The 21,160-nt window shown below is 45.6% G+C and overlaps 2 protein-coding genes across 2 annotated transcripts; both read left to right on the forward strand.

The window, feature by feature from the left end:
- Nucleotides 1–1,327: 1,327 nt before the first annotated feature.
- Nucleotides 1,328–9,372, forward strand: si:ch211-266i6.3 (cytoskeleton-associated protein 2). The gene is made up of 7 exons (XM_062539952.1): nucleotides 1,328–1,652; nucleotides 2,218–2,315; nucleotides 2,419–3,293; nucleotides 4,007–4,397; nucleotides 5,970–6,117; nucleotides 6,614–7,061; nucleotides 7,572–9,372. The coding sequence occupies exons 2-7, from the start codon at nucleotides 2,298–2,300 to the stop codon at nucleotides 7,927–7,929; spliced, it is 2,238 nt and encodes a 745-aa protein (XP_062395936.1). The 5' UTR covers nucleotides 1,328–1,652; nucleotides 2,218–2,297; the 3' UTR covers nucleotides 7,930–9,372.
- A 1,303-nt stretch (nucleotides 9,373–10,675) lies between these two features.
- LOC134085358 (52 kDa repressor of the inhibitor of the protein kinase-like) lies at nucleotides 10,676–20,727 on the forward strand. Its single transcript, XM_062539942.1, has 5 exons — nucleotides 10,676–10,940; nucleotides 11,851–11,971; nucleotides 17,251–17,355; nucleotides 17,907–17,943; nucleotides 18,195–20,727. Exons 1-5 carry the CDS (start codon nucleotides 10,852–10,854, stop codon nucleotides 20,474–20,476), a joined length of 2,634 nt encoding a protein of 877 aa, XP_062395926.1. The 5' UTR covers nucleotides 10,676–10,851; the 3' UTR covers nucleotides 20,477–20,727.
- Nucleotides 20,728–21,160: the final 433 nt, after the last annotated feature.

Consider the following 21,160-nt stretch of genomic DNA (forward strand, 5'->3'; position numbering starts at 1 on the left):
ATATCACACCCCACCACCCCCATCACACCACCTAGGACTCCTTCACACCAGAGATGGCCTGATTGTTCTTGACTTCCTCACAGGCGTGGAGGAACCCTTTTGGGAATAACATTTTCCGAGGACCCCTTTACAACCGTAACAGTTAACCATTCGTATTCTCTGAGGTTGTGGCCGGGTCCACTATCCCATAATGTGGGTATAGGACCAAATAGACACAATTTGCTTGTTTTATGGGTGAAAAGGGCTTCATATTTTTTTAAATGTTAACTTTATAATTTCAAGCAAATTATTTTGCGGACTCCTTGGCTATGGGTCACGGACCCCAAGGGGTCCCCGGCCGGACCCCACTTTGAGAACAACTGCCCTACACCACCTTCTGTAAATTAACTAATTGTATTCTACTGTCTACACTGTCTGCACTATATGCCCTGTCCTGTCTTTGCACCATCCGTCTACATACTTTGGATATCACATTGCACTTCTGGTAGGACGCAAACTTCATTTTCGATGTCTTTGTTCTTGTAGGCCTACTCTGCAGAGAGAATGCCACTCAAGTTATACAGAAGTTTAAGTCTACCTTAAACTAGTTATCATCTCACATCAATAAATACATCTGCCTAAATAAATGATTTCCAGACTACATTTCAAGTGATTTATTTAGCCTAATGCCTACACTGCAATTCTGTTCAATTATCACTGAGCTTGACGAGCAAGGTTAGCATGCAGTTTTGAAATCTTGTAAACTGAGCTGCAGGATACATATATGGCCACTGGGCGGCAGTAGGCCTAAATCTGAGGATTCAGACTGCAATTGAATAAAGTTTGCCAAAATGCATCACGCACTTCCGTTCCAAACAATTTGAAAATCAAGACAGCCTGGGTGATGTAAGAAATAGGCGCAGTTGGCTACAATAAGCCACAGCGTGGCTTTCGTCAAGTCAGGTCGAAATTGTAGACCATTCTGGGAGGGAGCATAGGCGGTAACAGTGTGCGGTATCTCTTTATTTTGTTTACATGTTGGCTCAGCCTTATACCCACCCAGTACCTGTTCAATTTACTGTAGATGTGCGTGCACTTTCATTCATTGACATTAACAAAATGTAGGCTACAAACATCCTCTCCTAATTAATGGGGCATTATTAGGTGTTGTCTTAGTCGTTTGTATATAATTAGTTTGTATCAATCAGATGCAAGCTCCGTATGGCTTGAATAGGCCATGTGAACACGCTATGCATTGAGTCTGTTACACACAGAACGGTCTAGACTACAGTGTACAGAACTATCTAGAGTGTGTGTGTGTTTGTGTGTGTCTGAGAGAGAGAGATTCATAAACGGTCGCGTTTACGTAAGCATCTCCAGGAGCTTTTTTTTTGGCACATCATGAAGGCTACACGCGACTTTGGGAATGTGCAGAATGTTATTATGGTTTGAAAAGGACAGTGACTTTGTTATTGTCGGTGGGAAAAAGTAACACCCATGTATCCCATGATAACCCATGGACGCATCTGATTGGTTCGTTTGAGCATCGGGCGGAACTGATGCTTCAGCGCCAATTCAAATTTCCATTTGAAAGCCTTTGCAACTGGATTTGCGGTTACTCCTCGTCTGCTGCGTTGAACAAGTTACTGTTGGAATCATTCGCGGCCGAAAATGTAAGTATATTTTTCAAAAACAAAACAGCACGTTTGTATTTATCACGAGATATTAGAAACATGATGCAAGTTATTTGCTGGCTAGTGTACCATTCGCAGATAATAATGTTTTTCTGTAGCAGCTACTTCGTGCAGTAACTGATACTCAAATAGCTAACGTCAATGCTAAGTAACATTTACAAACATCAGTGCTTTCAGGTTTAGTTTCAAGTTGTTGTAATATGTCATTCATTGTGATGTGTTGTTTTCCTTCTGGTAAGTCTTGCTGTCAAGCTAAGTGATGTTAACGTTATAGCCATTAACAACGACCCATGCTAACTAGGTGGGGTTTTATGCTATCGTACTCAAGTCATGGCCATGCCAACCTATCAACCTAACGTTCAATGCTAACAAGAACGATGGTTATATTGTCGAACTAGGGTCGCAAATGTCTTTTGTTGGCATATTTTGATTTAATAATTGATCGTTATTATGCAAGGTATAACATGAGCTTGACCTCGGTATATTGCCTTGTTTGCGAGCGTTGTTTTGCATTTAAGTAACGTGGTCGTCTTTGTCTCTGCAGCAATCTATCGTCACTACCAACAGATTGCACTAACAGACTTCATCTGAAAGACTGCACCATTGGATTCAGAGACCACAATCATGGATATTCACAAAAAGGTAGCTATGCTATCCATCTTAGTAGTATCAATACAAATTGTCGAAGTTCTGGCTTACTATTTCGTAGAGAGAAAAAAAATCTAACCCTTCTCTCTGTCAACAGAGCAACAAGGAAAACACTCGTCCTAAACCTGGACAAGAGAAGGTCATCACATCGTTTATCAAAAGAACAGCTCCTGGGAAAACCGTCCCGCTGCAGTCCAAGAATGACCACAAAGACGCTACGGTTCAGAAGAGGGCGGAGCCCACGAAAAAGGCCGAACAGAGAGCCCCCAGGGTAGCAGCCACCGTCGCTGCCAAACCCGCGGCAGAGGCCTCAAAAAAGCCCCAAACACTGACCCAGACCTTCCTCTCTCAACAGTCCGCCAGTTATAAAAAGCTGCTAACGCAAGGCCCAAAGCCCGCACCCACCGCTGCTCCACCAAAGTCTCTGCTTGGCACCTACAAGGGCAAGGTCATCCAGTCCAAGGTGGACTGTTTCAGGAAGCCTGGCGAAACCACAGCGGCGGCCGCCGCTGACAGAAAGGTGTTCGCGAAGCCGGCCGTCCCCAAGACTGTCGGGCAGACGCCAGCGACGTTGTCGAGGTTCAAGTCGAAGTCTGTCACCACGTTACTCGTGAAGCCAGCGCCCGGCGTCTCCCAGACTCAACCGCGCAGGCCCAAGTCCGTCACCGACGTGCCTCTGAGTCGCCCGGCGGGCAAAACCAACCGCAACGGCCAGACGCAAACGGTCGCCACCGTGCGCCAGTTCCAGGTCACCAAGAGGCCGCCCACTGCCCGTTCGGTCCCTCCGGCGACGGCGACGACCAGGCCAGCGGCTGGCCCGAAGGCGAGGCCTGCCCCGGCCACGGCCAAGAAGGCGAACGAGAACGCCAGCAGGCCGCCCGTCGTTCCCACGAGCCAGCGTCCCTCCCGCAAGCCTGTCACAAGCACGCTCAGTCACACCAGGGCTGCCATGGAAACAGTGGAGGAGCGAAGGTGAACTTGGCAACGAGATATAGGTGTAGATGTAGACGTGATCGAGTTGCATTTAATACACAGTTTGTACTAACTTAGTAATAATTGTTATTTTTAGTATCATTGTGTTATTTTTATCAGTCATTACACACACAAGGGTAGGTCTCTACTGCCTGTTACAATCACACTCAGTCACACCAGGGTTAGCATGGAGACGGTGGAGGAGAGAAGGTAAACGTATCTGCAACAGAACTAAAAATACATTTGTTGTCACAGGTGCAGTAGTTGCATTTAATGCAGTTTGTTTGTGTACTAATTTAGTAATAATTGTTATTTTTAGTATTGTTAGTTATCAGTCATTACTCATTATACACACAATGGTAGGTCTCTACTGCCTGTTACAAGCACACTTAGTCACACCAGGGTTGGCATGGAGACAGTGGAGGAGAGATGGTGAACTTACACCTGCACCTGTGACAACAAATGTATTTGTAATAGCTACAGAAGTATTGCTTTTGTGAAACTGTTCTTGCACGTGTTCCTTTAGCAGATCCGAAGTGACTCGGTAGTAATCAGGCCTGATAAGAGTTCAGGCTTGAGCTCGGCCATGTACAATGTCAAGAAAGGATATTCTCTATATTGTCTTTGAATGTATTTGGTAATTTCAGGCACAGTCGGATCATTTTCTGTCCATCAGCCATGCGTAATGCTTTGCATGTCGTCGTCTTTTCCAGAGCAAAGTTGGCTGAGTGGTTGGCCTCCAAAGGCAAGACTCTGAAGAGGCCCCCCATCCACAACAACAGCGCACAGCCCACCCAGAGGCCCAGGCCCTTCGTGGTGCCCAAAGCGGACCTTCAGCAGAACCAGGAGCCTGCCGAGTCTCACGCCGCTGCTGCAGGGTCCAGTCCGGTTCCAGAGGCTGCCGAGGCGGAACCGAAACCGGTACTGGAACCAGAACCCGAAGCTGTGGCTGAGCTGAAGACGGTGGTAGCGGAAGCAGAAGAGGAGGAGGAAGAGGAAGAGGGGGCGGTCACCTCCAGCCCGGCTGCAGTCATGAACACCACGCTGGACATGGTGGACAACTGTGAGCTGGACCTGCCAGAAGTGGACGTGTGCATGGAACACGTAAGCAGAGGGAGATGTGGGACTGCTGCCATCATGTGGAGAGAGAGAGAGAGAGAGAGAGACACACACACAGGGAGAGAGAGAGAGACACACACAGGGGGAGAGAGAGACACACACACAGGGAGAGAGAGACACAGGGAGACAGACAGAGAGAGAGAGACACACACACACACACACACACACACACACACACAGAGGGACACGTAAGCAGAGGGAGATGTGGGACTGCTGCCATCATGTGGAGAGAGAGAGAGACAGAGACACAGGGAGACAGACAGAGAGACACATACACACACACACACACACACACACACACACACAGAGATTGTTTGCTCATGTACTGAGATCTGACTCCCCATGTAGAATAATAATAACGTGTCTGAGCTCAAACTGTAGACCCAGAGACCCAGTACAGTACTAGAGAGAGAGAGACAGAGACAGAGAGAGAGAGAGATGAATGAACTCAAAACTGTAGTTCAATTTAAGCAGCTTATTTAAGCAATTTAAGCAGATTCTTTCCATGTGTGCCTACATGTCTTGAGAGAGAGCGAGAGAGGCGAGGAGAGATGTGTCATGTAGTACTGTGGGTACAGGACACAGTGTACAGCCCGAGCTAGGGAGAGCAGTGACACAGTGGGTGCCTCTCATTCGTCTTTTATACATCCTCCCTTCCTTCCTCAGTCCTCGTCCTCACTGATCTAGATAAAGAATTTACCGTACATGTCTGAGAGAGAGGCGAGGAGAGATGCGTCATGTAGGTACAGGACACAGTGTACAGCTGAGCTAGGGAGAGCAGTGACACAGTGTCCTGTGGTTTTGCTACTAATTCCTCTTGAAGTGTAGAAACATCAAGTACAAACAAAAGCAAGGAAGCTGGCTGGGACAAAGTACTGTCAAGATGACAGGGCAGTTTTAACAACATCAGTTAGGGAGAACTTTGTTGGGAAATTACGGTACGTGCGTGAGAGAGAGAGAGACGAGGAGAGATGTGTCATGTAGGCACGACAGTGTCTCATGCTGATGATATTGCAAAGTCATGTCCATACCGAGAAAGGGCAGTTTGGTCCAATGTTAGTATTTCACTGGAAGAGTGTAAGGACAGCCTGTGACATTAGAATAGAATATATACTTTTTTGATCCTGTGAGGGAAATGAGTTTCTCTGCATTTAACCCAATTAACCGAATTGGTGAACACACAAAGCACACACACTAATGTGAAGCTAGCTGCAGCGTTAAAGATGTCCTCGCAGTAGTAACCCACTAATGTGAAGCTAGCTACAGCGCTAAAGATGTCCTCGCAATAATAACCCACTAATGTGAAGCTAGCTACAGCGTTAAAGATGTAGGCCTCGCAATAGTAACCCACTAATGTGAAGCTAGCTGCAGCGCTAAAGATGTCCTCGCAATAGTAACCCACTAATGTGAAGCTAGCTACAGCGCTAAAGATGTCCTCGCAATAATAACCCATTCGTGTGAAGCTAGCTACAGCGCTAAAGATGTCCTCACAATAGTAACCCACTCATGTGAAGCTAGCTGCAGTGCTGATGCCCTCTGCCCCTGCTCTCTCTACAGCTGGTGGTGAACCTGTGCGAGGCCCTGGAAGCCATGGAGACGCCCTCTACGTGTCAGAGTGTTGGTACGGTCGCCATAGAGGCGCCGTCTATGTGTCAGAGTGATGATGCGGTCGTCATGGAGATGTCCTCTACGCGTCAAAGTGCTGGTACAGTCATCATTTCCTCCTTATCTGGAACAATTAAGCCTGCTGACCAGTCAGAATAGGACAATGAGCTGTCTGTTCCTACAATGTTCTGTTGACGATGATGATGATGATGATGATGATGATGATGGTTATGATGATGATGAGTAGTTACATTAATAATGGGAAAGCGGTTGTGTACAGGAGTGAAATCTTTTGTTGTTTATTTGGGAAAGCGATTGTGTACTCTTGTGTAATCTTCTGTTTTTTATTTGGGAAAGCGGTTGTGTACTCTAGTGAAATCTTTTGTTGTTTATTTGGGAAAGCGGTTGACTACACTAGTATAATCTTTTGTTGTTGTTTATTTGGGAAAGCGGTTGTGTACTCTAGTGAAATCTTTTGTTGTTTATTTGGGAAAGCGGTTGACTACACTAGTGTAATCTTTTGTTGTTGTTGTTGTTGTTTATTTGGGAAAGCAGTTGTGTACACTAGTGTAATCTTTTGTTGTTGTTTATTTCAGAACAACATGCTGGTGAGAAGGACACGGTAGCAGAGCAGGAAGCTGTGGGGATGGAGGTGCAAGTAGGGGAGCAGAACGAGGAAGACGAGGAAGAACAGATTGAAGAGGAGCAGGACGAGGTTGAAAATGCAAAGGACGAGATTAAAGAAGCGTTCGCAAACAAGGAGACAGACGACGCAACGTCGACCGAAGAGAGCGAGAGTTCGGGCGAAGATTCCGCGTTGGAGATGGAGGCCGACTCGATCGAGGGGTCAGAATCAGGCAGCGACACCAGTGAAGACGCACAGGTGGAGCCTGCCGTCGCAGACCGTAAAGTGAAGGCTGAGGTGAAGGCAGAAGATGAAGATGACGAAGACGAGGAGGCGGAGAACTGCGCCACGAAAACCCCAGAATGCAATGGGGCGTCGGTGGTGAAGTTCAGCGTGAGGACGACCCCTTACCTACAGAGGTGAGTGTGTCTGCACAGGTAGCATGTTAAACACTGTGTATGTTTAATATGGTGGGTGCTGCTCAGGGCTGAGAGTGCACAGTTCACCATATGACATGAGAGAGAGGTTTTTTTTTATCACTCAATATTATTTATTATTCTTTTAGATTAGTATAAGTTTTCTTTTTTTTCTCATTTGTTTTCTTTATTACTCAATATTGCAGTATGTATTATATGACTATTATAACTTGATTGATGCTTTGGCAATATTGTATTTACATTCATGCCAATAAAGCTATTGAATTTAATTGAATTGGAGAGAGAGGGGGAGGGAGAGAGAGAATGTACTATTTAGAATAGTATGTAAGTTAATATTTCCAACATGTCAACTGTATCTCCTTTTCTCTTCTTCCATGAAAGAGTAAAGAGGAGGAGTTTTCATTACCTGTTTTTCTCCTTTCCCCTCTTGCCGCTTTTTCCCTGAATTGGAAACCAACAACCCCCCCCTCCGACGGAAATCAAAACCCACAGCGTTAAGAAGCGCATTGACGGGGAGTCGTCGTCATCGGCGGTTGCTGCCCCCTCCAGCTGCGGGTCGTCCCGGCGCCAACGGCAACGGCAGAGCGGCGCCGCCGCCATCGGCGACCTGAAGTTCCTGACGCCGGTGCGCCGCTCGTGCCGCATCCAGCGCCAGTCCGCGCGTCTGCCCGCCGCCCTGACGGAGCACGACCCCTGCGTGACCTCGCTCGCCGAGCTGGCCAGGCTCGAGGGCGGCGGCGACGAGGCCCATGTCGGCACGCCGATGGCAGCCAACGCCTACATCTATAGGCGGAACCCAGCGCTGCTGGACGAGCTGCCCGACGTTCACAGAGACCTGACCCGACTGTAAGGACACAAGCGCCTTGATTGGCTCTTAAGACTGGCTGGATACACCTGATTCAACCAATCACAAGCTGTTTTTAAGGGTCTCGAAATTTGTATCTTGCTTTCGATTGGCTGTAAAGCACAAACCTGATGCAACCAATCAAATTATATTTTCCTTGCTGGCGGAACTCATGCATGGCGTGTGCAAATAGGATCAGGAAGGTAAACAGGAAGTTAAGCAGGTGTGCAACTGACCTGTCGACCTGTATGCAATGCACGTTTTTTAAGGGCACTTTGTATCAGAAGGAAAAGGATAAGCTTTGCTCTTATATATACACATATACCAAACATGTTCAACGGTGTCTAACTCACCAATGCAAACTAACAGAATGTAATACATTGCCACTCTAACGTAAGCGTCTGCGGATAATCTAGTGACTAGTAGTGATTACGGCATCTGTCCATTAGACAGTGAGTCCTGTTGCAATTCTGCTGCTTGAGGTCAAAATGGATGTTATTTTACGCAGATAAGCAGATATGTTTTGGGTTGGTTCTATATCTGTGTGTGGGTGTGTGTGTGCGTGCGTGCGTTTTTTTCCTCCTGAGTCATTGTAGGGACGCGCGGTTAATGGCAGTAAATGGTTGATGTGTTTCGAGGTGACGGTGAATGTCGTAGGTGACGTTGACGTCAGGGCGATTGGTGTGTCGTCGTCTCAACGCTTTCCTTCTCTGGTACTGAAATGACGGTCACTGAACCGTAGTTGTAAGAAGGTTTTATTTGTAGTGACAAGGATGCAAGTTGAGGATCTGCTGCTGGCATTTAACTTTACAGTATTCTTAAATATACATTTAAGTATACTATACTATACTATAGTACTATTTACATAGTACATTAAAACTAAAGCCTTTGATGTGTTCAAGAACAAAAAAAAGAATTTTCTTGGAAGAGATTAGGAAACTTGTTTTTACTGTCATTTTACTAATGTTTTTTTTTTAAGTGAAATCTTAAAGCGAGTGTCAAATGTTAACAAAAGTATAACAGGTTACGTTGAATGTTTGCATGGGTCAGCCTCCCATTTTATGTTATTGTTTAAAAAGACAGTTTTTCCGCAGTTAACAGGGGAAACAAATAATGGGGGAAAAAAATCTTAACTTTAAATTAACTTATGGGTAATTGAACTTAAAGGCAACACTTACACAGCAACACTCATTGTATAAACATATGGACACTAATAACCTATTTTGATCACACTTTTCTTTACTTCTTGTCTGTGTTTGTGCTGCTGTCCATGTGATTTCCAGCTATTTTTGAGTGTACTCTGTCATTTCCTATTCACATCTGCATTTGTCCTCTCGTCACTTCTATATTTGTGGTATTTGTTTACTCCTTGGTCACAACACTATCGGAGGCTGTTTGTTTGAATACTTGTTGCCTTTCTGTTCAAATAAAATGTTTAACCTCTGGAAAGACGTGTCTTTAATTACAGTTCAAAGAGTCGCCCAGCTAATGGACTTTAACTCTAATGATTTCTAAGACACGATCCTGGACAACTCACTGTAGGTCTTGTAATCTTTCCCATTTATGACCAAACTTCCAAACTTGACACTTTGTCATTACTTTTAAAGCTGTGCTTACTATAAGTTATAGCGAACTGTTAGTAGTAAAATATGTAAATGCATTCTCACCGACTACTTTATTTCTACTGCTAGAAACTACTGCTAACGTCAGGTAGGTCCTCTCTTTGCGGTGGCTTAAACCCCACAAGATGTTGGAAACATTCCTTTGTGGTCCGTGTTGACATGACTGCATTACGCACACACCCATGATGCACACCGCTGGTACCTTACTGTCTATGGTTCCACCACATTCCACAGGTGTTCTGCTGGACTTGGATCCGATTACTAAGAAACTATTCTGAATACCACCCATTTAAATTGTATTATACTGTACATGAAATTGCATTCAATTTATTACATTATATGTATACTGTTTTTAAATACAGTCACTCATATTTTGCATTTTGAATACGTGATTCAGAATACACGTGTGTAGCCTACTTCCAGAGAATGTCTAATAATGGCCACTGACAGGCCTCGTCGTCATGTTCATTTGGCATGGTGCATTCTCATGCTGACTATTAGGAAGTAGCAGGGTCGGCAAGAAACTTTGGCGACGGGCCAGTCTATTAGTCACAACCCATGGATGGTTTACTCGAGTAATTAATAAATACTTTCAATACTGGTAGGCTAATAGTAAATGAACGCCCTAAGTTAGGCCATGAAGTTTTACTGCAAATGTAGAGCATAGCCTATTGCGAGGAATAGTGAGAAAACGTGGCGTTCATATTATAAATGCAACGCTGTTAGCTGATGTACCGAGGTTTCGCTCTTGAAAACCAATATGACGGCACTAGTCCACGCACTGGCCGCCTGCTGCCGATGGTTGTGCAACCCGTTTTTAGCGCAATACCGCCACCTAAAGGGTACATATAGTTCCACACATGAACTGTGACCATTTGTTTTAATTTCTCCTGTCTTGTCCATGATTTGTCTCTATGTCGTTGACAGCAATATTGCCTGACACAGACGAGACGAGGGCTTAACATGCCTGTTTTAGTACATGGAGGATGCGTCTCTCCTCGTCGTCAATAACCTCGAGGTTCGTAAACTAGTTTTACTCAATCTGTTTTTAAACTCGAATCTCCATCCAGCAAAAAGCGCGCCTGTATCTTTGAGTATCCAGATCACATGACTACCAAAAACAGTCCCTCGAGCAATGCATTGTGGGACGAGGACGGACTCCACGCGTTGAATCCTCCAGGCCACACAAAGCAGTGTAGTGCACATTTGAATGTCTATTTAAAATACTTATTTAATACTTATTGGAATATTTTGCCCTACAGATAGACTTTCATAAAGTGTAACTATCGGCAACACACAGATAACAATGCCAAATTTCTGCGTGGCGCCGAATTGCACCAAGAAAAGTACGCAAACAGATTTAGCTTTCTTCCGATTTCCAAGGGATGTGAAGAGGTGAGTTTGCGTTAACAGTGTTTAACTGCATAGTTTAACAAAAGTGTTACAAATGATTCGTGTAGGTTTTTGACGCTACCTACATTACATAAACATGCTAACGTATTAGCTGTTCCCACTATCTTTGGACGTCTCGCATTTGTTAGCTGTTCTGTAAAACGCGCAAACTTAGCCGACATTAGCAAGCTGTCATTAACAGCTAACGTTACAACAGTTAGCAGCACCGCTAGAAACATTGAACATAATGTGCAGCCAATATTATTCCCGCAACTATGTGTACGCTGTCTTTCGGCAACACAATGACAGTTTTAGTGCTAACAATGTACTGTGAATGTTTTGGGCCGTGAACAGTTACACGTTACCCCTCTGGCGAGGTTGGGTTGGACTTGGACGTTAACATTAACTATCCTGTGCAATTTGTCACCAATGCGAACCTCAAACTCTTAACAGGCTGCATCTTCTTCCGTGCTGTTGTCGTATAAGACCAAAGCGAACTTATGTTCTTGTGTTATAGATGTGTGTATCATTGAGTTTTAGCGGCCGACAAGGTATTAAGCAAATGTTTTAGTAATGGCGCGAATAATTAAAAGTACGGTTAGCCTACTGAAGATGACGTGATAGATTACGTATATGATGCATTGAGAATTATGGGAAGTGAAGTTCAACGTGTTTTTTTTTTTTTTTTTTTTTTTTTTTCCAATTATTATTTTTTTCAAGAAGTGAATCACTGTATTTTTTTTTTTTTTTTTTTTTTTATTCACACAATTAAGAAATGTCTATGAGCTCAAATGTTGACCGCTTTTCATTAGGATTTGGTGTTTAAGAAAAGGACCCCCCACATCTACATTAAATTACCTTTTCAAAATATAACTGAATTCAACTTGTTTTTTCCCCTTCATAACACGGTTAGATGTCACGAGTGGGTGGAGAACTGTCGGCGTGCCGACCTGCTGGCCAAAACGCCGGACCAGCTGAATAAGCACTACAGATTGTGTGCGGCTCACTTTGACCCCAGCATGATCTGCAAGACGGTAAGTGGACACTGGTACCAGCCAGCAGATATCCTGGTCGATGTAGGCCATTCTAGTCAGGGGGCCAATTCTGAAAAGGGCTTCCGTTAAGACTTTTGCGGACATGTTTTGGTACAAGCGGTCAACCTATTTTTTTAGTTAGAAGACACCCATAGGTAAGATATTATGGTGGTTGTCAAGCAAACTTTTTTTTTTTTGACTTGTGCAAGCAATTTCAGGCCAATTTTTTGGTTTCCTGCTCAACATGACATGCCAACGATAAATGTTGAATATCTCCACAACCACAAGGACCATATAGATAAAAATGGTATGGAATGAAAGCTAACACTCGTGGGATGTCTGCTGAAGTGTCAGAATTAACATTTATTGTACAGTATAAGAGACAACAGACCTAGAACATGAAAAAAACAATCTCCGCCTAAAGAGAACCAGTTTTCAAAGTGAATATCAGATTGGAAACATAACATAGCATTCCAAAACCTCTATCAATCAGTACCCCTATCTATGGGAATGAGTCAAGCCAAGTTTAAAGCTTGTAGGGAGAGACAGTGCACTGCTGCACATGTTGTAATACTTTAATGTTATGGTGAAAATGTAGAACTGTAGATGGTGGTCTATGGTGCTATTTGACTTCATTAATGTACCAGGTTGTGACAAATTGTGTTTAATGGACATATCACTATAGTTATCAATTCTACCCAAACATAACTGCTCTCTCAGTTCTTTAGGATTAGAGGTTAGTAACTAGTTAGTAGTAATAACTTTGTAATAGTCGTATGGCAAAGGCATTTTTCCCCATCCAAGCAGTGGTGCTCGGGTATAGGCAGCCAACAGAAGAAGGCACATGAAGGATGGCATGCTTTCCCCCCAGCTTTTAACCACAGAGGTCAGGTGCTTGGAGCTTGGCGAGTACAGGTCAGGTGCTTGGAGTTGACGATATGTGGATGTGAGGAAAGTGGAAGTCAGTGCAGTACCAGGCAGTGTCGATGTCCCTGACCAGGACTCAGACAGCACATGGACATGGTCCCTGGGTACCTTCTGTTGGCTGCCTACCTGAGCACCACTGCTTGGCTGCACTGTAAAACCCGGGAAGTTAACTTAAGTGTATATAAGTCATTCAGCTGAGTTATTTCTATGTGTGTGTAGTTTGTGTTGGGATAACTTTAAGGAGTCAAGTAAACTACTGTATACTCATTTTATTCACCTAATTTCAACTTGAGTAAAATACAGTCATGGCTGAAAGTGTTGGCACCCATGTTAAAGTTGACTAAAAAGAGGAATATAAAATCATCTTTTGGAAATTGATCTTAATGCCTTAAGTAATAAAAGTAGAACATATCCAACCTTTAAGGACACCAACGTTCTATGTGAATGAATAATGTATCATAAATAAATAAATGTATTGGCACCCCTATGTAACCCTATGGAAATTTAACACAAAGGGTTAACATAGGGGCAGGCAGATTTTTAAAGGCCACTTATTTCATGGATCCAGGATACTATGCATCCTGATAAAGTTCCCTTGACCTTTGGAACTAAAATAGCCCCACATCATCACACACCCTTCACCATAACTAGAGATTGGCATGGTGTTTTATTCAGTTGGCCTATTAGCGGGTTTGATTTGCATTGAGCTCAATGAGCATCAAACAGGCTAATAGGCTAACTGAAGAAAACTGAACAAAACACCATGCCAATCTCTAGGTATGGTGAAGGGTGTGTGATGATGTGGGGCAATTTTAGTTCTAAAGACCAATGGAACTTTATCAGGATGCATAGTATCCTGGATCCATGAAATAAGTGGCCTTTAAAAATAAAAATCTGCCTGCCTCTATGGGAGTTGAGAACATAGGGTTAACATAGGGGTGCCAATACGTATGACCCCAGTCTTTTAAGGAAGAACATTTATTTATTTATGATACATTATTCATTGCATGGGGTGCCAACACTTTCAGCCATGACTGTATATGCCACTCATTTCAATTAAGTAATCATGGCAAGAAGTATATTCACAATAAGAAATGGCTGACCACACATTACATTTCCCAGAATGTCACTGTCCATAGTATTCTTAACACATTATCACATATTAATCTTGACTGAAATTGAATCTTAAATGCAATAGTTAAACTATATTTACGGCTATACTATAGCTGTTATATTATTGTGTTATTTACATTGACACCACACACCATCAAGCAGATGACTATCCATAACAGACTTGGCCTGTGGGCTGATTTTAAAATCTTAGATCACTTGTAATGCTTCTGACAGACGTAATGATAATCTGAAGATACAGTATATCATGATGGCCAGTACTGCCATGGTGATAAATATTATGTTTCACTACCATCATTCTGCAGTAATCCTATTCATTATAAAGAGACAATACAGACAGACAATAGGAGGCTCAATCACACCATTGGGATACTCAACTTTGTGATACTTTCAAGTGACTATAGGTCAAAGTCAAATTGGGAGACGCAATCAACTTTACATTAGGCCAAGAAAAAGTGAACCTCAAAATGTTCTTTATATTTTGAGAATGGGCTTCTCCTTAATGGTATATCTGACCATATTCTGAAAATCATCAACACAATATTTTTGCCCATCACCTGGTAAACAGTAAGAAGCCACAATTAACAGCAAAGAGAACAAATACTTATTAGAAAATCAAAGAAGCATTTACCCATAATCCATAGAAAATGATAGCTCACACATTGAGTACATTGCATTTTTTCGTGTGTAGGCCTACATAATTCTTACTTGTCATGACAATTCACTGAAGTTGTTATTAGGTGAATAAAATTAGTGTAGTTTACTTGACTCCTTTAAGTTATCCCAACACAAAATGCAATACATACTGTACAATATACTAATAACTCCAGTTGAATGACTTATTTACACTCAAATTAAATGAGTTGCCAAACTCAAATGTCAAGGCATCCGGTTTACTCAAATAATTTCAGATAAGTTAGCTTCCCAGGCTTTACAGTATACTCAAATAATTTGAATTCAGTTAACTTCCCGGGTTTTACAGGGGAAAAACATACCTTTGCCATACGACTATAACAAAGTTGTTATTGCTAACTAGTTGCTAACCCCTAACCCTAAAGTAGTGAGAGAGCAGTTATGTTTGGATTGAATGAATAACTATAGTAATATGTCCATTAAATATCATTTGTGTCACAGCCTGGTATATTAATGAAGTTAAATAGCACTATACACCACCATACAGTTCTACATTTCACTGTAACATTTAAATATTATAACTTGTGCAGCATTGCATGTCTCTCCCTACAAGCTTTTAACTTCGTCTTCACAACCACTTTGATATCTTACCTATTTGTGTCTTCTAACAAAAAAAAAATAGGGTGACACTGACAGCTTGAACCAAAACATGTCTGCAAAAGTCTTAACAGAAGCCCTTTTCAGAATTGGCCCCCTGACACAACAGTGGCCCTTGTGGTGTGATACTCTTGTGGTATTTATTGATCATTATTTTTTAAAGATCATGCTTGCACACAAGTTGGATTATATTGCACATTTGCCCAAAATTACAGTAGGTAACATGGAAGAAAAAGGAAGCAGTTTGGGGGGAAAATCCGCTTTTTCCATTTTTAAGAATATAGTGTTAAAATGGACAAAATAACATTTTCTAAGCTGACAACCTGTCTAGAACTCATGTTGAGGGGTTAAGTATCAATACTGGATAGGTTGTATGCTTGTACCAAAAAGTGTCCGACAAAGTTTTAATATCAGTTTTGGCCCCCTGACTATTCCGTGAAGATAAGTGAGGGACGTGGACGGCCACTACAGCAACATTTACAATGCTGGTTAATGGTGCCTGAGCGAACCTGAGGACGCTTTCTGCGAAACGCGTTGTTCGCTCTGAATAAAAAGTGAGCAAAAAGTCAACAGTGTGCGGTAGAGGGATCCTCTTTATTGCTGGTTATGGTAACTTTAGCAGACTGTCGCTATATTGGACCATCAATACAATATTATTGCAATTCTTTTAAGGTGGAGCAGGTATTGCAAAGGTGTTGCAAAGCATTGCAGTTTATATCCACAATGTGTCTCAAAGTTTTTATGTTTTTTCTCCCCATATAATGTCACATGGATGTATTATTACTCCGCAGAATCAGTCTGTTCAGAAACCAGTGTGCCAAAGTTTAAAGTCTGATTAAAGCTATTGTGATCTCAATCCAAAATTAACGCTAGGGGTTAGACGAACTTTAGCACAAACATTGATGCTCCTTCATGTAAAAATGATTGCTATTAGTTCATGCATGAGAACTTTGCCTGTCGCCGGACGGTGCACTTTGCTTTTTAGATCCAGGGCCCTGTTCCATTCGCCGAGGTGGAAAACTCAAGCTTCAGTGAGTAAAAGTCCGCTCATGTATTGGTTCTACCTGTGCACTTAAGCACAGGTGATTTCATCAATTAGCTGCTCTACCTAGCGGCAGATTTCTGCTAATTAGAATCAGCTCTTTTGAATGAATGGTTGGCACAGATATGTGGTAGGACTTTTACTCACTGAAGCTGGAGTTTTCCACCTCTGCCATTCGGGTTTTTGAGTTGAGCTGTTTCATGGTAGCGAGATGAGAACCCTGGTGGGCAGCCATTTCTCCCTGCACAGGAGGGCAGGAAGGCACAGCACTGACGAGTCCTCTGGACAGTGGGAGTATGGGTGCCTCTCATTTGTCTTTTGTAGATCCTCCCTTCCTTTCTCGATCCTCGTCCTCACTGATCTATATAAAGAAGGATGGGGCGGCAACAATGGGATAGTCGATCCAGTGTTAGTTACAGATCAGTGGGAACGAGCCTCAAGGAGAGAGTTTGAGAGCCACCCCAGGTGTCCTGTTATTCTGAATGAATAGCCACTACGGCTGTAGCGGTATCCGTATCGAGACCGAAATCCCAACACTCATATTCCACAAACCTGTGTTGCGGTGTGAGAAGGTGTGAAACACGCCTCCCGGTGTTTCCCGTAGCACTTCTCCACTAATAAATAAATTAAATCATGATTTCATACTTCTTGTAGCTTTCACCGCAGAGCTATGCGTGCAACTCTACCAAAACAGTTGCCTGTACAAGTCGGCTACCCCATCATCATTTGGATATTGTACATTTTTATACAGTATACAATTTATATATGTACATGTATATTCAGTGCTCAAATCGTTTTCAAATATTATGATCCTGTAGTTTTACAAGTTATTGAAATGTTATTTAATAAAATGTGTTTGACTGAGTTGTGTGTTCTTTGATGCTTGTAGGGTCCATTTCGGACAGTTCTTAAGGACAGTGCAGTTCCCACCATATTTGATTTCAGCGGCCAGAACAAGAAACTGCACAAAAACCGCAAACGTGTTAAAGTTCTGGTGAGTATTATTATTATTATTATTATTATTATTATTATTTATTTATACACATTTCTGTTTAATTCCCTCTGCCACTGGTTGCTGGATTCTCGTAGTGACCAAACAGTTTCTCATACCAAGTCTCAGCTTGAATGCTATTGCTCAGTTCTGTAAGTCTTCGCTTTGGATAAAAGTGAAGTGAAAAATTAATAAATGTAAACGTAAATCTGCCTCGTCTGAGTTTTAGAAAATTATACGGACCACTGCAGCCATGTGCTGTTGAACAGCAACAGAACAGAGTCCTGCAGGTGCATCTAAAGGGCCCACAGGACAGGCAAGCTGGCTGGGCTACTTCCAAAAGACTAACCCAGAGATGACTGGAGCACTCAGATGAAAATAAACTTTTTTATTATGGTGCACAAACGACTAACGTTTCGACGCACTGCGTCTTCTTCAGAGTTGACTTCTTCTACAAGGCCCACAGGACAGCTCTACTGGGGTCAACAGTGGCGACTGATGTTCTGTTTGTTTACTTCTTCTCATCTATTTATTTATACTTTCCCTCCCCACAGACAGAAGAAGAAGTCAGAGACATTAAAGAACGTAGATGTAAGTGGCCAAGTTTGCTTTATATATCAACTTACGTGTGTGTGTGTCTGTGTGTGTGTGTGTGTGTGAGTGAGAGAGCGAAAGAAAGTGAGATTTTCACCATAATGGAATTGTTATTCTTTGAATGTAATGAATGAAAACAACTTTACAAATAAGTCAAAGACTTACACTGTGTGTGTGTTGTGTGTTGTGTGTTGTGTGTTGTGTGTTGTGTGTGTGTGTGTGTGTGTGTGTGTGTGTTGAATTTTCAGTGGAGGAGGAGGCGGAGGCCAACAAGGAGGACGAGGATGTGGAAGACATGGAACAGGACGCCGCTCCTCAGCTGTCGCCGGAGGAGCAGGAACTGCGGGAATACCTGCGCTCCCTGTTCGAGATCCTGCTCCTGCTCGGCAAGCAGGGAATTCCGCTGATCGGACACACGGTGACCGCGCCGCTCTCGTCCTCCGCGGAGAAGCTCAGAGAAGCGGGAGGTGATGCCGCCGCCGCCGCTGCCGTCGTCGTCGTCGAGGGAAACCAAGACAAAACAAGCGTCGCCAACAACGGCAACAGAACCGGGCCAGCACCACCACCACCACCGCCGACGCTCCCGCCGCCGCCGCCGACCACCTTCACGCCTCTGAGCAACTTCCAGGCGCTGGTGGAGTTCCGGATCAGCGCGGGCGACGAGGCGCTCCGGCGGCGGTTCGAGGGCGCGGCGACGAACTCGGAGACGTGCCCGCCGGAGACGCTGCGCAACATGCTGGACGTGGCCGCCGCCTGCATCCGCGAGGACCTGCTCCGCGACGTGCAGCTCTACTCGCTCATCGCCGGCGAGCCCGCCGAAATGGCGTCGTCTTCGGACTTCGCCGGCAGAGAGAGCGGCGGTGGACGCGAAGTCCTCCTGCCGATCTTCGCCCGGTTCGTGGACGTCTCGGCGGCGGTGGCGGCCGGGCACGGCGGGCCCCGCGAGGAGCTCCTGGGCTTCGTGCCGCTGGAGTGCGACGGCGACACGCTGGCGGAGAGGCTGCTGGCGTTCGTGACGGAGGCGTGCGGGCTGGACGCCGACAAGTGCCGCGGCTTCGCGTACGACTGCGGCGGCGGCGGCGCCCGGCACGCGCTGCGCATGCGCACGGCGGCCGAGCGCATCTCGGAGCGCCATCCGGCGGCGGTGCGCACGCTGTGGTCGGGCTGCGGCCTCAACACGCTGCTGGCGGAGAGCGCGGGAACGCCGGGCACGCAGGTGGTGGTGGCGACGCTGAGCCGCGTGGACGCGCTCCTCCGCAGCTCGCCGGCGCTGCGCCTGGAGCTGGAGCGCGCCGTGGCGGCGAGCTTCCGCGACGACGAGGAGATGTGCCGCGAGCTGCTGGCCGCGTGCCGCCGCGGCCGCTGGGGCCGGCGCCACAACGCCTTCCAGCTGACCTCCGACCTCCTCGAGCCGCTCAAGCTCTGCCTGGAGTCGGTGTGCGACAGCGGCCACGACCAGCGCTGGAGCGAGCGGGTGGCGCGCGACTGCCTGGCGCTCGCCGAGACGCTCAACGACTTCGAGTTCCTGGCGGCGCTGGTGGTGCTGAAGAACGTGCTGTCGTTCACGCGCGCCTTCGGCCGCAACCTGCAGGGCGGCGCCATGGACGTGCACCTGGCCACCAGCAGCGTCACCGCCGTGCTGCACTCGCTCGTCGAGGTGGCCGACAACATCGACGTCTACCACGAGTTCTGGTTCGAGGAGGCCGTGCTGGTGGCGCAGTCGCTCGGCATCCCCGTGCGCGTTCCTCTGCGGCACCTGCGCAAGTGCGCCGGCACGGGCGCGGAGCCGCAGCCCGAGGGCTACTACAAGGAGCACCTGACGGTGCCGGTGGTGAGCTACGTCATCGCGGAGCTCAACGAGCTGTTCTCGGAGACGCACCTGAAGGTGCTGCGCTGCCTGTCGCTCATCCCGGCCGTCATGGGCCAGCTGAAGTTCGCGGCCGACGTGGCGGAGGAGACGGCGGTGGCCGAGGTGTACCGCCGCGACCTGCCCAGCCCCGACACGCTGGCCACCGAGCTGCAGTGCTGGCGCGTCAAGTGGAAGCACCGCAGCAAGGGCGTGCCGCTGCCCGCCAGCGTCGCCGAGACGCTGCGCCTCGCCGACGTCAAGTTCTTCCCCAACCTCGACGCCCTGCTCGGCGCGCTCTGGAACCTGCCCATCCTCAGCCCCGACGAGGGACCGCCGCCGGAGAAGAAGAAAACGGTAACAGCGGCGGCACCGGCATCGCAGCAGAAACCGCAGGAGGAGACGACGACGACGACGCCGGCAGCGGAGGCAGAGACGGAGGTGGCTGTTAACGACGACGACGACGACAACGATGATGACGCCGGCGACGACGACGGTGCCGGTGACCACGGCGAGGGCGGCTGCGGCGGAACCGCTCGGAGTCGGCTTCAGGCGTACCTCCGCGACACCCCCGTGAGGCACCGCTCCTCGTGGCTGGCGCTCGTCTACGCCAACATGGACGCGCGGCACGACCCCGACCGCATGGTGGAGGCCTATCTGAAACTGTACCCAGACAGCAGCTGAACGCTGGACCTGCCCATTCCGAAAACAACGATGAGTTGACTTGAGCGTGTGTTCATATGTAAATACAGTATGGTTTTCTGTTTCGTTCCGTTCCTTTCTTCTTTTGCCTTTAAAAAGAATTTGGCTAGATGGTGGGAGAGTGGCTGAAATGATAATAATAATAATAATTAAAAAAAAGATGTATTTTCAGCAGTGAATAGATTCTCTTTATAATGTACCTGTTGGGGATTAATAAAATGTTTATCGATCCATTTATTGTCCTTAGTCATTAGTGTTTTCTAAGTTTTTGGTAAAACCAGCAGACTTTTTCTAGACATACCTCTAAGTTGACATAGCCTTTTACTAACTGTGTAGATTTTTGTCAATCTTCATCTTAAATGACCAGCACTTGAACATATCTTTAAAAGTATCCACTCATTATCTATGTGTCAGTGAGGTTGTGACATAACATTAGGCCAGTTTTCCATACATGGATCAAGTTTTCCATTCAAATGCAATACCCCAGTTGGCCAGGATTTATTCAGAATCATGCTCTGATCGAATTAGAATTGTTCAATGGCGCATTGTAGGCCTACGGGGTACTGTATAATTCCCTGAATGTGGAAAGGCTTGCTACTGCTACCTCTAAGTTTAACCTAGTAATCAGATTTGGGTTTGTAATTCTTGTGTTGGACTGAGCTGCGT

This window comes from Sardina pilchardus, chromosome 1, assembly GCF_963854185.1.
Source record: "Sardina pilchardus chromosome 1, fSarPil1.1, whole genome shotgun sequence".
NCBI classification, from domain to species: Eukaryota; Metazoa; Chordata; class Actinopteri; order Clupeiformes; family Clupeidae; genus Sardina; species Sardina pilchardus.

Bases quoted from the DNA above. Each gene is read 5' to 3' on its own strand.
- si:ch211-266i6.3 (XM_062539952.1), top strand. The intron at 4,398-5,969 runs GTAAGCAGAGGG...CTCTCTCTACAG, and splicing joins TGGACGTGTGCATGGAACAC to CTGGTGGTGAACCTGTGCGA. The intron at 7,062-7,571 runs GTGAGTGTGTCT...CAAAACCCACAG, and splicing joins ACGACCCCTTACCTACAGAG to CGTTAAGAAGCGCATTGACG.
- LOC134085358 (XM_062539942.1), top strand. From the start codon at position 10,852: ATGCCAAATTTCTGCGTGGCGCCGAATTGCACCAAGAAAAGTACGCAA. The intron at 11,972-17,250 runs GTAAGTGGACAC...TGATGCTTGTAG, and splicing joins CCAGCATGATCTGCAAGACG to GGTCCATTTCGGACAGTTCT. The intron at 17,944-18,194 runs GTAAGTGGCCAA...TTGAATTTTCAG, and splicing joins AGACATTAAAGAACGTAGAT to TGGAGGAGGAGGCGGAGGCC.